Source organism: Somniosus microcephalus, unplaced genomic scaffold, assembly GCF_052327205.1.
Source record: "Somniosus microcephalus isolate GS21.2 unplaced genomic scaffold, FLI_Smic_1.0 unresolved_chr1, whole genome shotgun sequence".
NCBI classification, from domain to species: Eukaryota; Metazoa; Chordata; class Chondrichthyes; order Squaliformes; family Somniosidae; genus Somniosus; species Somniosus microcephalus.
This window is the reverse complement of record NW_028225179.1, coordinates 153445210-153461297: the sequence shown is the minus strand read 5'-3', so window position 1 is coordinate 153461297 and position 16088 is coordinate 153445210. Positions and strand designations below refer to the sequence as shown.

General features: G+C 49.1%; 1 protein-coding gene across 1 annotated transcript in view; it reads right to left on the bottom strand.

Moving 5' to 3' along the window:
- Nucleotides 1–16088, bottom strand: part of LOC147096268 (tenascin-X-like) — a 442953-nt gene that overhangs the window by 31512 nt on the left and 395353 nt on the right. Inside the window, 6 exon segments of the mRNA XM_085975125.1 lie at nucleotides 3681–3800; nucleotides 8625–8768; nucleotides 9173–9295; nucleotides 11738–12028; nucleotides 13809–14099; nucleotides 15001–15300. Coding sequence (XP_085831251.1) covers nucleotides 3681–3800; nucleotides 8625–8768; nucleotides 9173–9295; nucleotides 11738–12028; nucleotides 13809–14099; nucleotides 15001–15300 — 1269 coding nt within the window.

Sequence of the window (16088 nt, the reverse complement as noted above, 5' to 3'; positions counted from 1 at the left end):
ATTGTAGACTCTGGGCCTGGTTATGAAGTGTCTCCTTTAACAGTGATTGTAGACTCTGGGCCTGGTTATGAAGGGTCTCCTTTAACAGTGATTGTAGAGTCTGGGCCTGGTTATGAAGTGTCTCCTTTACCAGTAATTGTAGAGTCTGGGCCTGGTTATGAAGTGTCTCCTTTAAGAGTGATTGTACAGTCTGGGCCTGGTTATGAAGGGTCTCCTTTAACAGTGATTGTAGACTCTGGGCCTGGTTATGAAGGGTCTCCTTTAACAGTGATTGTAGATTCTGGGTGTGGTTATGAAGGGTCTCCTTTAACAGTGATTGTAGACTCTGGGCCTGGTTATGAAGGGTCTCCTTTAACAGTGATTGTAGAGTCTGGGCCTGGTTATGAAGGGTCACGTTTAACAGTGATTGTAGAGTCTGGGCCTGGTTATGAAGGGTCTCCTTTAACAGTGATTGTAGATTCTGGGTGTGGTTATGAAGGGTCTCCTTTAACAGTGATTGTAGATTCTGGGTGTGGTTATGAAGGGTCTCCTTTAACAGTGAGTGCAGAGTCTGGGCCTGGTTATGAAGGGTCTCCTTTAACAGTGAGTGCAGAGTCTGGACCTGGTTATGAAGGGTCTCGTTTAACAGTGAGTGCAGAGTCTGGGCCTGGTTATGAAGGGTCTCCTTTAACAGTGATTGTAGAGTCTGGGCCTGGTTATGAAGTGTCTCCTTTAACAGTGATTGTGGAATCTGAGCCTGGTTATGAAGTGTCTCCTTTAACAGTGATTGTAGACTCTGGGCCTGGTTATGAAGGGTCTCCTTTAACAGTGATTGTAGACTCTGGGCCTGGTTATTAAAGGTCTCCTTTAACAGTGATTGTAGATTCTGGGCCTGGTTATGAAGGGTCTCCTTTAACAGTGATTGTAGACTCTGGGCCTGGTTATGAAGTGTCTCCTTTAACAGTGATTGCAGAATCTGGGCCTGGTTACGAAGGGTCTCCTTTAACAGTGATTGTAGACTCTGAGCCAGTTTATGAAGTGTCTCCTTTAACAGTGATTGTAGACTCTGGGCCTGGTTATGAAGGGTCTCCTTTAACAGTGATTGCAGAGTCTGGGCTTGGTTATGAAGTGTCTCCTTTAACAGTGATTGTAGAGTCTGGGCCTGGATATGAAGGGTCTCCTTTAACAGTGATTGTAGACTCTGGGCCTGGATATGAAGGGTCTCCTTTAACAGTGATTGTAGAGTCTGGAAATACTCAGCAGGCCAGGCAGCATCCATGGAGAGAGAAACAGAATTAACGTTTCAGGTCTGGGACCCTTCATCAGAACTGGAAAAAGCTGGAGATGTAACAGATATTAAGCAGGTGCAGAGACAGGGGAGGCAGGGGGGGGGGTTAGGAGGGGAGGAAGAAATAGAAAGAACATCCTGTACTTTTGTAAGAGGCAGGAAAGATAAAATGTTGCAAATGGGAATGGCAAAAATCATACTGCATGAAAAATGGGGGCAGGGATAATTATCTGAAATTGTGCAAAGTGCCCAATCGAAAGATGAGGTGCTGTTCCTCGAGCTTACGTTGAGCTTCATTGGAACAATGCAATAGCCTGAGGACAGAGAGATCAGAGTGGGAGTGAAGCGGTGAATTGAAGTGACAGGCGACCGGAAGCTCAGGGTCACCCGTACGGACTGAACGGAGGTGTTCCGCAAAGCGGTCGCCCAATCTGCGTTTGTTCTCCCCAATGTAGAGGAGACCGCATCGTGAGCAGCGAATACAGTATACTAGATTGCAAGAAGTACAAGTAAATCACTGTTTCACCTGGAAGGGGTGTTTGGGGCCCTGGACAGTGGGAAGGGAGGAGGTAAAAGGGCATGTGTTGCATCTCCTGCGCTTGCACGGGAAGGTGCCAGGTGAAGGAGCAGGGCTGTTGGGGGTGATTGAGGAGTGGACCAGGGTGTCGCGGAGGGAGCGGTCCCTTCGGAATGCTGAAAGGGGAGGTGAGGGGAAGATGTGTTTGGTGGTGGGATCACGTTGGAGATGGCGGAAATGGCGGAGGATGATCCGTTGAATGTGGAGGCTGGTGGGGTGAAAGGTGAGGACAAGGGGAACCCTATCGTGGTTCTGGGAGGGAGGGGCAGGGTGAGAGCAGAAGTGCGGGAAATAGAACGGACACGGTCAAGGGCCGTGTCAACCACGGTAGAGGGGAATCCTCGGTTGAGGAAAAAGGAAGACATGTCAGAAGCACTAGTATGGAAGGTGGCATCATCAGAACAGACGCGGCGGAGACGGAGAAACTGGGAGAATGGAATAGAGTCCTTACAGGAGACGGGGTGGGAGGAAGTGTAGTCCAGGTAGCTGTGGGAGTCGGTGGGCTTGTAGTGGATGTTTGTTGAAAGCCGATCGCCAGAAATGGAGACGGAGAAGTCGAGGAAGGGAAGGGAAGAGTCGGAGATGGACCATGTGAAGGTGAGGGCAGGGTGGAAATTGGAAGTAAAGTGAATGAACTTATCCAGTTCAGGGCGAGAGCAGGAAATGACACCAATACAGTCATCGATGTACCGGAAAAAGAGGTGAGGGAGGGGACCTGAGTAGGACTGGAACAAAGAATGTTCCACATGTCCCATGAACAGACAGGCATAGCTAGGGCCCATCCAGGTTCCCATAGCAACACCTTTAATTTGGAGGAAGTGAGTGGAGTCAAAGGAGAAGTTGTTCAATGTGAGAACAAGTTCAGCCAGGCAGAGGAGGGTAGTGGTGGATGGGGACTGGTTGGGCCTCTGTTCAAGGAAGAAACAGAGCGCCCGAAGGCCGTCCTGGTGGGGGATGGAGGTGTAGAGGGATTGGACGTCCATAGTGAAAAGGAGACGGTTGGGGCCAGGAAACTGGAAACTGTTAAAGTGCCGGAGGGCGTCGGAAGAGTCGCGAATGTAGGTGGGAAGAGACTGGACAAGGGGAGAAAAAATAGAGTCGAGATAGGAAGAGATAAGTTCCGTGGGGCAAGAACAGGCTGAAACGATGGGTCTACCAGGGCAGTCCTGTTTGTGGATCTTGGGAAGGAGGTAGAAGCGGCCTGTGCGGGGTTGGGGGACTATGAGATTGGCGGCCATGGAGGGAAGATCTCCAGAGGAGATGAGGTCAGTGACACACTTGGAAACAATGGTTTGATGTTTGCTAGTGGGGTCATGGTCCAGGCGGAGGTAGGAGGAGGTGTTGGAGAGTTGGTGTTCAGCTTCCGCACGGTAGAGGTCGGTTCGCCAAACGTGACATCGGCCGTCTCCATTTCTCTGCTCCCCTCACTCACTCCAACCTAACTCCCTCTGAACTTGCAGCACTCCATTCTCTCCGATCCAACCCTAACATTATCATTAAACCTGCTGATAAGGGTGGTGCTGTTGTTGTTTGTAGACTCTGGGCCTGGTTATGAAGGGTCTCCTTTAACAGTGATTGTAGAGTCTGGGCCTGGTTATGAAGGGTCTCCTTTAACAGTGATTGTAGAGTCTGGGCCTGGTTATGAAAGGTCTCCTTTAACAGTGATTGTATGTTCTCGAAGATTGGTCATGAAGAACTTCTGACTCCCCCTGAGATGACTGCCGTTGATGTGAGGTGAGGCAGTGAGGGCGAGAATGGGCAGGCTGGTGTCAGTGAGGGGAGGGTTTGTGAATCTGCACAGGGTGATCCCAGCACCTGCCGTCGTTCCCCACTCACCAGTTCTCGCACCGTAGGTGATGACGTAGTGATCGATCGCTGCAATAGACGGTCTCCAGACCAGGAGGGCCAGAGACTCGGAGACATTCACGGCCTTCAGATCGGACGGGGCATCTGGGGCTGAAGAAACACAACATTGTGGAGGTTATTTCCTACTTCATGTCACTTATAAAGAAAAGACTTCACCTTTATGCGATGGAGCAAAGTTATTTATTCTTTCAATGCTGCTCTTAGTTGACTCATCAATGATAAAGAAAGACTTGCATTTCTATAACGCCTTTCATGACCACCGAACGTCCCAAAGCACTTTACAGCCAATGAAGTATATCTTTGAAGTGTAGTCACTGCTGTAATGTAGGAAACACGGCAGCCAATTTGTGCACAGCAAGCTCCCACAAACAGCAATGTGATAATGACCAGATTTTTTTTTTGTGATGTTGATTGAGGGATAAACATTGGCCCAGGACACTGGGGATAACTCCCTTGCTCTTCTTCGAAATAGTGCCATGGGATCTTTTATGTCCACCTGAGAGAGCAAACGGGGCCTCGGTTTTAACATCTCATCCGAGAGACGGCACCTCCGACAGTGCGACACTCCCTCAGTACTGCACTGGAGTGTCGGCCTAGATTTTTGTGCTCAAGTTTCTGGAGTGGGACTTGAACCCACAACCTTCTACACTGAGGGGCGCGTGTGCTATCCACTGAGCCACAGCTTACACACGTGATCCAGTAACTCTCCAACTCATAATCTATAACAATATACTAACATTCGGGAGACCTCCTATTTTGTAACACTTGTTATAAAGTTTATTTCCATGTAATGACTGGATAACTCTTCTTAATATCCAATATATATTCAGTTATTTACCATTGCTGTAGGTAAGGATAAAGAAGGGGCAAAAAAGATTTATACCGTAACTGAGGGGTTATAACTATCAGGAAAGACTGAACAGACTTGTTCGCTTTAAAAGAGAAATAGTGGCCGTGGGATTTTTTACATCCACCTGAGAGAGCAGACGGGGCCTCAGTTTTAACGTCTCATCCGAAAGACAGCACCTCCGACAGTGCAGCACTCCCTCAGTACTGCACTGGGGACTCTTTTCTCTAGTAAAGAGAAGGCTGAGGGGTGACCTGCTAGAGGTCTTTAAAATTATGAAGGGGTTTGATAGGGGGGATGTGGAGAGAATGCTTCCACTGTGATGTGGGGGAGACCAGAACTAGGGGCCATCAATATAAGATAGTCACCAATAAATCCAACAGGGAATTCAGGAGAAACTTCTTTACCCAGAGAGGTTTGAGAATGTGGAACTCACCACAGTAAACTTGCAAGGAACATAAAAGCGGATTGTAAAAGCTTCTACAAGTATGTAAAAAGTAAAAGATTAGTGAAGACAGTCTGAAAAGGGAGAATTTATAATGGGGAACAAGGAAATGGCTTAGCAATTAAACAAATACTTTGGTTCTGTCTTCATGGAAGAGGACACAAATAACTTCCAAAAATGCTAAGGAACCAAGGGCTAGAAATTCGGCATCGCCCGTTTGGGGCGCTAGTCCTGGCGATGCGCAAAGTTTAGCGCCAGGCGCAATTTAGCGCCACCTAGCGCGATATTGGGTTGCAGCGCCCCTGAAGGTGATTGCGGCACTAAATCAGGCGCTGCACGAGACTCCTAAGGCGCTAACCCGGCGGCGCAACCCAATTTAGCGGCGGCGGGGCGCAGGTGCTGTCAATAATCACTTTCCCTGAGACACACTGGCGCCGGCCAGCTCTTAAAGGGGCAGGTCAATTGGCATCACCAGACACACTCACTGCCTTGTAGGCCTTCAAATCGGTGGGAGCCTACCTGTGGCGCACCAGCCTAGCAAGACATGGAAAGGGTGAGGCAGAGGGCAGAACGCCTCACTGATGGGGCATTGGATGCTTTGGTTGGCGCAGTGGAATCAAGGCCAAGGAAGATGGTCGGAATGTGATTTATGTTTTGGACAGTCTCCCGGGTGTGAGAGGCAGTTATGTGTCAGTGTATTAGTTTTGCTTTCTGTTGCCATAGCTTTCTCATGTTTGAAGGAACCACATTTTGTGTAATGAAACACTTTCTTCATTTACAATGGCCATGTCTGCTATTTACATGCATCTTGCCCTTCACAGGCTTGGGGGTATCAGACCGGTTCCATTCCTGTTCTTGGAGTGGCAGCAAGCATTCCGTGAGAGGGGCCTAGAAGCTACTTCTGATCAGCCTCTGACGTGCAGCCTGAGAAGAGCCGCTCGCGTAGAAGTTCAGGCCAGCAGGCATCTTCTCAGCCACCGACAGAGATGTCCTGCACCTTATCTGAGGCTGCAGATCTGGCTGAAGCAGCTGGCACAGCTCAGTCACCACCTCCTTTCTAAATCGCAGCCTTCTGACACACTGCTCCTCCGACATGTTCATGTAAGAAAACTGCTGTCGGAAAACCCTGCCAGCGTAAGGTCTGGTGTGGCGACATCTGTTGGCCCTCCTCCGTTTGGCCATGCCTACCCCTCTCTCCCTGCGTCTCAGTGCCCTTTGCAGATGATACAGCAGCAGGACGTTCCCCTCCAATGCAGCCCCCATAATAAGTGCCCACAGGAAGGTTCCCCGTTGTTAAGGCTCACCAACAGCAAGGTGATGGTCAGAAGGCTGAAGTTCGTCTGCCTGCGCTGGCTTAGTGGTCAAATGGCTCTCAGTGTGCAGCTCAGCAACTCTTTGTAGCTCTCGAGGAAGTTGTGCTTCAAAAATGGCTGCCGCTTTTAAACCACACCAGTCCCCTTTACATAACGCTCCTCCAGCCTGAGAGTGACTTGGTAAGGTTCCAGGTAAGCTGTCACTATTAGCGCCAGGCGCTATGGAGGGGGGGCGCCACTGAATTTCCGGTCCGGGGTGCCCAGAAGGCGTTGCACACTCAAATGACGTCATAATCTGCCTGCGCCCATGAGCGGGCGCTAAGATTTAGCGCCGGCGCTAAAGCATGCTTAATATGGGGCGAAGCGCTAGTCGCCCTGCGCCCGCCCGGAAATTAGCTAGCGCCCCACTTCTCGGCCTCTTTAGGCGTTAATCGGTGGCGCTAACAGACGAATTTCTAGCCCCAAGGGTCTAGTGAGAAGGAGGAATTAAAGGAAATTAGTATTAGTAAAAAAACAGTGCTGGAGAAATTAATGGGACTGAAAGCTGATAAATCCCCAGGGCCTGATAATCCGCATCCCAGAGTATTAAAAGAGGGTAGCCATGGAAATAGTGGATCCATAAGTTGTCATCTTCCAAAATTCTATAGATTATGGAACAGTTCCTGCAGATTGGAGGGTGGCCAAATGTAACCCCACTATTTAAAAATGAAGGGAGAGAGAAAACAGAGTACTACAGACCAATTAGCCTAACATCAGTAGTAGGGAAAATGCTAGAGTCTATTATAAAGGATGTGATAACAGGACACTTAGAAAATATCAATGGGATTAGACAAAGTCAACATGGATTTATGAAAGGGAAATTGTGTTTGACAAACCTACTGGAGTCTTTTGAGGATGTAACTGGTACAATAGATAAGGGAGAACCAGTGGATGTGGTGTATTTGGATTTTCAGAAGGCCTCTGATAAAGTCCCACATAAGAGGTTAGTGCGCAAAATTAAAGCACATGGAACTGGGGGTAATATACTGGCATGGATTGAAAATTGGTTAACAGACAGGAAACAGAGAGTAGGAATAAATGGGTCTTTTTCGGGGTGGCAGGCGGTGACTAGTGGGGTACCGCAGGGATCAGTGCTTGGGCCCCAGCTATTCACAATATATATCAATGATTTGGATTAGGGAACCAAATGTAATATTTCCAAGTTTGCTGACGACACAAAACTAGGTGGGATTGTGAGGAGGGTGCAAAGAGGCTACAAGGCGATTTAGACAAGTGAGTGGGCAAATACACGGCAGATGCAGTATAACGTGGATAAATGTGAAGTTATCCACTTTGGTAGGAAAAACATAAAGATAGAGTATTATTTACATGGTGATAGATTGGGAAATGCTGATGTACAAAGGGACCTGGGTGTCCTTGTACACCAGTCACTGAAAGCAAACATGCAGGTGCAGCAAGCAGTTAGGAAGGCAAATGGTATGTTGGCCTTTGTTGCAAGAGGATTTGAGTACAGGAGCAAGGATGTCTTACTGCAGTTATACAGGGCCTTGGTGAGACCACACCTGGAGTACTGTGTGCAGTTTTGGTCTCCTTAACTAAGAAAGGATATACTTGCCATAGAGGGAGTGCAGCGAAGGTTCACCAGACTGATTCCTGGGATGGCAGGGCGGAGGGTGGGGTTGAGGGGTCGTGTGGGTCAGTTGATAGCTAGCCTCTCAGGCGATGCTCTCCCAGGAGCGGGGGGTGGGGTTGAGGGGTTGTGTGGGTCAGTCGATCGCTCGCCTCTCGAGCTATGCTCTCCCAGGGGCGGGGGTGGGATTGAGGAGTTGCGTGGGTCAGTCGATCGCTCGCCTCTCGAGTGATGCTTTCCCGGGTTGGAGGGCGGGGGGTGGGGTTGAGGGGTCACGTGGGTCAGTCGATCGCTAGCCTCTCGGGTGGTGCTCTCCCGGGGTTGGAGAGCGGGGGGTGGGGTTGAGGGGTCGCGTGGGTCAGTCGATCGCTAGCCTCTCGGGTGGTGCTCTCCCAGGGATGGAGGGCGGGGGGTGGGGTTGAGGGGTCGCACGGGCCAGTCAATCGCTAGCCTCTCGAGCGATGCTCTCCTGGGGTTCGAGAGCGGGGGGTGGGGTTGAGGGGTCGTGTGAGTCAGACGATCGCTAGCCTCTCGAGCGATGCTCTCCCGGGGTTGGAGGGCGGGGGGTGGGGTTGAGTGGTCACATGGGTCAGTCGATCGCTAGCCTCTCGGGTGGTGCTCTCCCGTGCGGACTCCGGAGTTGCTCAGCACCCTCTCCCTCGGCACCCCCATCACTCACCGGTTGTGAAGTGGTCCAAGATGGGGGGGCTTTCGATGAGCCCCCGCACGGGCACCAGGTTGATCTCGTACTGGGTGGCTGGAACCAGGCCGATCAGGGTGATGTTGGTTCTCCCACCATCTGCTGTCATGCTCCTGGGTTCACCTGCACAAAATAAGCAACAGCACTGGGGTTTAAAGTTCACCTGCGCTCTTGGGGGGGCGGGGGGGAGGGGGCGGTCGGTTAATGTTCGCTGACGCACCGGGGGTTAAAATTCAACAACGGGCCACGCATGGGGCTTAAAGTTTGCTGATGCACTGGGGGGGTTAAAGGTCGCTGAGGCACAGTGCACCGGATGTTAAAGGTCATTGACCTAAACTGTTCAGGTGTTGACTGTCTGACTGAAAGGTTTGGACATTTCTGGACTGCAGTCCCTTTCTCTTCCTGCATTCCCAGGGGGATGAAGATTTGATGAGCTGGTGGAGACACACTCTCACACCTCGTATCCAGACACACACACACACCGAGCACTGGCTACTGACCGCAGGGCCAGGACATCAAGGCCTCACCTTGCTTAGTTGGGACGTAGAAGATCTTGAAGGTATCGACAGGGACTGAAGCAGCTGCCCAAATGACGGTGACAGCGGTGTCTCCGAGATCTGTGAACCTCAATCCGCTCTGGCTCTCTCGAGCTGGAAAAAAAAGAGAAAATTACATTTCTAACGCGATTCGCTCAAACTTCCTCTCAATGGGGACCAGAGGAATGGGGATGGAAAGGGCATGAGGGGGGGATTTAACAACACCGAACCCATGTAAAGAGCAGCTGTGTGTTCTACCGACACCTGTTTGAAGAAAAAGACACGTTGATGAGGAGATGGACACCAAAGGAAGAAAATGGCCACTCAGACCGCAAGGCAGCAAGTGGCAATGCCCTCGAGTATTATTGGTCGTCTTCTGGCCAATCACAAGCCATCGTGGAATGCCTCTCCCATGCCGACGTAAACTACTTAACTCGCAAAGGCCTTTTTAGCCAACAAAACGCTTTAGTTCACAACAGTGGTCCCCATGGTAACCCAGCTCATTCTAATAGAGGCAGGAGAGCATCGTGGGACATGCAGCAACTTACCCATGGTGCTTTACACAGGTGCCATTGGCCTGTTGGCGCAATGGGGCTGAGGTGATTGAGAGGACATAGTACAATGTTCTGAGGTAGGGCACTAACAAGACACCTTGTAGAGGCTGCACAGTCACTTTCAATAACTGCAGCCACCGCCCCCCATCCCAACAATGTATAGACCTAAAGGAAGATTCCTGGGAGGGCCCATCAACATCTTGACCCTTGACCCTAGGATTCCCACAGTTTTGAAAGGATAGCCAAATGTTGTCTTCTGTCAAAGCTTAGGTCAAAGGTCAGGCAGGGCCGGATTTTGCGTCTGACGTTCTCAGACCACTGTCTTCCAACAGTTCCAAGTCCCCGTGTAGCTCTGGAAATGAGCACTGCAGTGGGACGTGATAGTGGGGTGGGGAGACAGGCAGATTAGAGCCTCAAATACTTAATGCAGCTCAGTTTAAAACGGATTGACTGAGAAAGAATGGGCAAGTATTGGGGAAGGGTCAACTGTGCGCTTCCTTGTCTGCCTCCAGCTGCCCCCACACCCCGGAGGTAATACAGCCAATAGTGAGAGTCACAGCGGGTATAGGAGGTCGAGAAGAGATGGATGGCCGACCATAAATAAACCCTGTTAAACAATTGCAATAATATTGTGGTAGGAAGAGAGAACAGAAAATGCTGGGAACATTCAGCAGGACAGGCAGGATCTGTGACGAGGAGTTAAGAGAACGTTTGGGGAAGCGTTCCTTCATTTTGACACAATGTCCACATCCCAAAACATGAGCCGGGATTGTTCTCCTTACAGCAGAGCAGGTTAAGGGGAGATTTAATCGAGGCGTTCAAAATCATGAAGGGGTTTTGATAGAGTGAATAAGGAGAAACTGTTTCCTGTGGCAGGAGGGTCAGTAACCAGAGGACACAGATTGAAGGTAATTGGCAAAAGAACCAGGAGGGGAGATGAGGAGAATCTTTTTTACGCAGCGAGTTGTTGTGATCTGGAATGCGTTGCCTGAAAGGGCGGTGGAAGCAGATTCTATAGTAACATTCAAAAAGGGAATTGGATAAATAATTGAAGGAGAAAAATTTGCAGGGCTCTGGGGAAAGGGCAGGAGTGTGGGACTAATGGCCTACTCCTGCTCCTATTTCTTATGTTCTTTCAAAGAGCCGGCACAGGCACGACGGGCCGAATGGCCTCTGTCTGCGCTGTAACATTCTATGACTATGAAACGTTAACCCGGTTTCTCTCTCCACGGACCTGCTGAGTGTCTCCAGCGTTTTCAGTTTTTGTTTCAGATTTCCATCACCTGCAGTATGTTATTAATTTTTTGACATCCTACTGGAAGGAGAGACAAAGCCATGACCCTGAGCCCGACTAAAATAAGATGTAAAAGCAACACTCCGGCCTCTAGACTAAAATAAAAATGGAGATAACATTGTCGACCTCCTGTATTTGGCGTGGTGGGGGGGGGGAGGAGTAAAGATAAATGAAGAGCTTGACGATTGAAAGAAAGAAAGACTTGCATTTCTGCAGTGCCGTTCACGACCACCGGATGTCCCAAAGCTCTTTACAGCCAATGAAGTACTTTTGAAGGCTAGTCCAACTTGCAATGTGGGAAACACAGCAGCTTGTTTGCGCACAGCAAGCTCCCACAAGCAGCAATGTGATAGTGACCAGATAATCTGTTTTGAGGGATAAATATTGACCAGGACACCGGGGAGAACGCCCACTGCTCTGCTTTGAAATAGCAGTCGTGGGATCTTTTACATCCACCTGAGAGCAGACGGGGCCTCGGTGTAACGTCTCGTCTGAAAGACGGCACCTCTGACAGTGCAGCACTCCCTCAGTACGGCCTAGATTTATGTGCTCGCGTCTCTGGAGTGGGACTTAAACACACAACCTTCTGACTCGGAGGTGAGAGTGTGACCCACTAAGCCACGGGTGACAGCATGCTTGTAAGAGAAGTAGATAACATAGGTAGTACAACCCTGGAACAAAGAGTAAGCTAAGGGGCCCCGTTAGTACCTGTTCGAGCCACAATGGGGATAGGTTCCGTCTGCTGGTTCTCTAACACGCCATAGAGAGAGATGAGGTACTCCGTGTCGGGTTTGAGATCTGTGATGGCAACGTTTCGAAGGTTGCCTGGCACCGTAACCTCCTTGGCCCCCAGCCGCCCTTGCGAGTCTCTGTACTGGACCAAGAAAGAATCAAAGGCCCCTTCCTCCACCGTCCAGGAGAGCTTGAGACGGTCTCTGCCGATGTCCGAAGCCGAGAGTCTTCCCAGCGTGCTAAACGAGGCTGCGCGTACAGGAACCGCTGGAGAGAGGATTAAATGCATGGTTAATGGGTGGGGAAATAGGCAGCGAGGGGAAGAAGGTAGGAATAAGCAAGAGGTTGTTCTGCCCCATCTCCGACATCAAGGTCCCGCCTCAGAAGCTGAAATAATAATTTTCCCATCCCAATCCCACACCTCTTTACTCCCTAGTAAATGAAGAATTCAGCTTGCTCCCCATAGGATTTCAAGGTCCTTGTCCTGATGTCTCACTCTCCAATATATTTTATATTCTATATATAAACACCCCCGAACCCCTGGATTAGATTTCAGCCTGTAACTCACTCCCGGGTATCTGTTATTCTATATATAAACCTCTGAACCCCTCGATTAGATTCCAGCCTGTAACTCACTCCCGGGTATCTGTTATTCTATATATGAACACCCCCGAACCCCTCGATTAGATTCCAGCCTGTAACTCACTCCCGGGTATCTGTTATTCTATATATAAACCCCCCAGACCCCTCAATTAGATTCCAGCCTGTAACTCACTCCCGGGTATCTGTTACCCTATATATAAACCCCCGAACCCCTCAATTAGATTCCAGCCTGTAACTCACTCCCGGGTATCTGTTATTCTATATATAAACCCCCGAACCTCTCGATTAGATTCCAGCCAGTAACTCACTCCCGGGTATCTGTTACTCTATATATAAACCCCCCGAACCCCTCGATTAGATTCCAGCCTGTAATTAACTCCCGGGTATCTGTTATTCTATATATAAACCCCTGAACCCCTCGATTAGATTCCATCCTGTAACGCACTCCCAGGTATCTGTTATTCCATATATAAACCCCCCGAACCTCTCGATTAGATTCCAGCCTGTAACTCACTCCCAGGTATCTGTTATTCTATATATAAACCCCCCGAACCTCTCAATTAGATTCCAGCCAGTAACTCACTCCCGGGTATCTGTTATTCTATATATAAACCCCCTGAACCCCTCGATTAGATTCCAGCCAGTAACCCACTCTCGGGTATCTGTTATTCTATATATAAACCCCCCGAACCCCTCGATTAGATTCCAGCCAGTAACCCACTCTCGGATATCCGTCATTCTCTACGTTAATATGATTCTACAATGCTGGATTTCATGTGCACAAAGGGGAGATGTCCCTCTGAAGCAAATATCACAAGGAAGAGCAACAAACACCGGCAGAAACGGCTTTATCGTCGCTTGGCCTCAATCGGAGGAGAATCGAGAATGTTCCTGGAAATAAAACTTGCAGTTAAGTGTCCTCCGTGTATACTTGCACATGCCAGGAGAGCAGTGAGTAATGGAGGCTTCTCCACTCTGAAGGCTAAATTCTGGCTTCTCATCCTGGAAGGGGGAAAGAACGACAACGCAAAGCCGAGCACTTTCAGTGTATCCTTCAAACCCTGCGCACACGTGTGTGATGATGTACCCGCCCACACCTCCCATCAAGAAAAGGCAGCTCTATTTGACTTTTATCTGAATTTACACCCCCCTTATAACCAGTTAAGTGCACAGCTCCTTAACACTAAAGCCTAACTTAAAAAATTCAGACCTTAGAAACGCCCGTTAGGCCCGACAAGCCTACCCGTGGAACGTGCTGCCTTACTTTGGAAAAACAAAATGGCGGCAGTTTCCATAGCGACAGAAGCGATTTGAGAAAGAGAGAAAAATACAACTGAAGAAATATTTTCTCACTCCCATCTGTAGACGCTGAGAAAAGAGAGATGGAGGGTGAAAATATTTCCTGAGGAGAAAAAATGTTGATCCATTTCTGGATCGCAAATACCTGTGATGGTTAAGAGAGCCACCAATGGCCTGGTGAGTTGGCCACCAGACACCCCATAGAGGTAAATGGTATAGTTGGTTGTCGGCCTGAGGCCTGTGATGTAGGCTGATCGACGTTCGCCGGGTACCGTGATGTTCTGCAGAATCTCAGAACCCTGAGCTCTGTACTGTATCAGGAAGGAGTGAAAGACACTCTCAGCTATCCAGGAGAGCTGGAGGGAGTCAGCTGTGATGTTAGAGAATGAAAGGCTCCCAAATGTGCCCGATGTTACTCCCTCTTTGTCTGTGGAAGCTAAAGGAAGAAGAAGAAGAAAAAGAAAATACACACAACACTTTACTGAGGGGAAACTGCTGCTGCTCGACTGCAAGAGGAAGCACTTCCTTATAGTTTCAACTCCCCAACAGACCACAGCGCCTTGTGTTGCCCAGACAATGGCCTATCGCCAGTAAGTCATTTATGGGATGACTCCGATTGTCAGTGCGTCACAATCGTAGAATCTTACGGCACAGAAAGAGGCCATTCAGCCCATCATGCCTGTGCCGGCTCTTTGAAAGAGCAATCCAATTAGTCCCACTCTCCCCTGACCTTTCCCAGACCCCGGCACATTGTTGCCCTCAAGGATTTATCCAATTCCCCTTTGAAAGTTATTATTTAATCTGCTTCCACCGCCCTTTCAGGCAGTGCCTTCCAGATCAGAACAACTCGCTGCCTAAAAAACACCCTCTTCATCTCGCCTCTGGTTCTTTTGCCAGTTATCTTAAATCGGTGTCCTCTGGTTACCGACCCTCCTGCCAGTGGAAAGAGTTTCCCTCTATCTACTCTATCAAAAACCCCTCATGATTTTGAACACCTCAATTAAATCTCCCCTCGACCTTTTCTGCTCTAAGCAGAGCAACCCTTCACTCTTCAAGGAGTGCAATCAACTTGAGAGTTTTAAAAAATCATTTCTTCCTTCGAGGCATCCAGGCTGTACAGAAAATAAGCAACCTCTGAGTTTTCGGGTAAACGGACAATGGAAGCGGGTATCGTTCCAAGATGGCGGGCTGCGGTTGCCATAGCAGCAGTGGTTGCCATAGCAGCAGTGGAGCTTCCAGCAGCATCTGAGGCGATAATTCTGTTGGTACGAGATGGGATGAAAAGGCTGTGCAAGGTTAAAATAATTTCCCTGAGAAAACTTGCTGGCGGAGAGTACCTGCAGTGGTTATCATAGTGGTTAATGGTCTTGTCCTTCTGCTGCCGGAGACCCCATAGAGAGAAACCAGGTACTTGGTACTGGGCCTCAGGCCTCTGATGAAGAACGATTGTCGGTCCCCAGTCACGGTGAAGTTCTGCGCCTCTTTGGAACCCTCGACTCTGTACTGGATGAGAAAGGAGTCAAACCCGCTCTCGGCCGCCCAAGAGATTTGGAGGGAGTCCTGTGTGACATTATTCCCTGAGAGTCGGATAAGCTTACTCAGCCTACTCGGTTTTATGCCGTTGGTGTCTATGGAAACTAGAAAAAAAAAGAGAAACACCCGACTTAAAGACCGTGTTGTGGGTAATCACCCCTCGCTGTAAAGTGGCCGAAGTCATATCTAGCACCTTATTTTTTTGGGGGGGTGTTGGGTTAAATATCCACAGCCTCCTAAAGATGGATGGGTGGAAACCTATGGTCACAGCAAGCAGGTAAAAGACAAAAGAAAACTCAGCCCAGGCTGGCGACCAATATATATATACCACAGACTTTGTATAAGTCACAGTTACGCTAGTTCAGAGGTTCCTCCGTGCGGAGTTTCCATTTGAAGAAGAACCAACTTGGGAGTGTTTCTCCCAATTGGAAGCCAAAAATTGTGTGTTCAGGTGTGGCAATGTCGCACTGGTTCCCTGAGGGGGAGGCGGGTGAGAGCCATTGCTGGATGAGGTAGCGGTTTAAGGCACACTGTTGTTGCACTGACCTATATACACCATGTATTACGGTAGAGAAGGTCCCCAGACCATCGTACACTTCCTGTATTACAGTAGATAAGATATGTAAATTATATACACTGTATATTATTGTACAGATCCACAGCGCTATATATACTGTATATTAAGAATATAAGAAATAGGAGCAGGAGTCAGCCATTTGGCCCCTTGAGCCTGCTCTGCCATTCGATAAAATCATGGCTGATCTTTCCTGCCCTATCCCCATATCCCTTGATTCCCCTAGATATTCAAAAATATATCGATCTCTGCCTTAAATATACTCAACGACTGAGCCTCCACAGCCCTCTGGGGTAGAGAATTCCAAAGATTCACCAC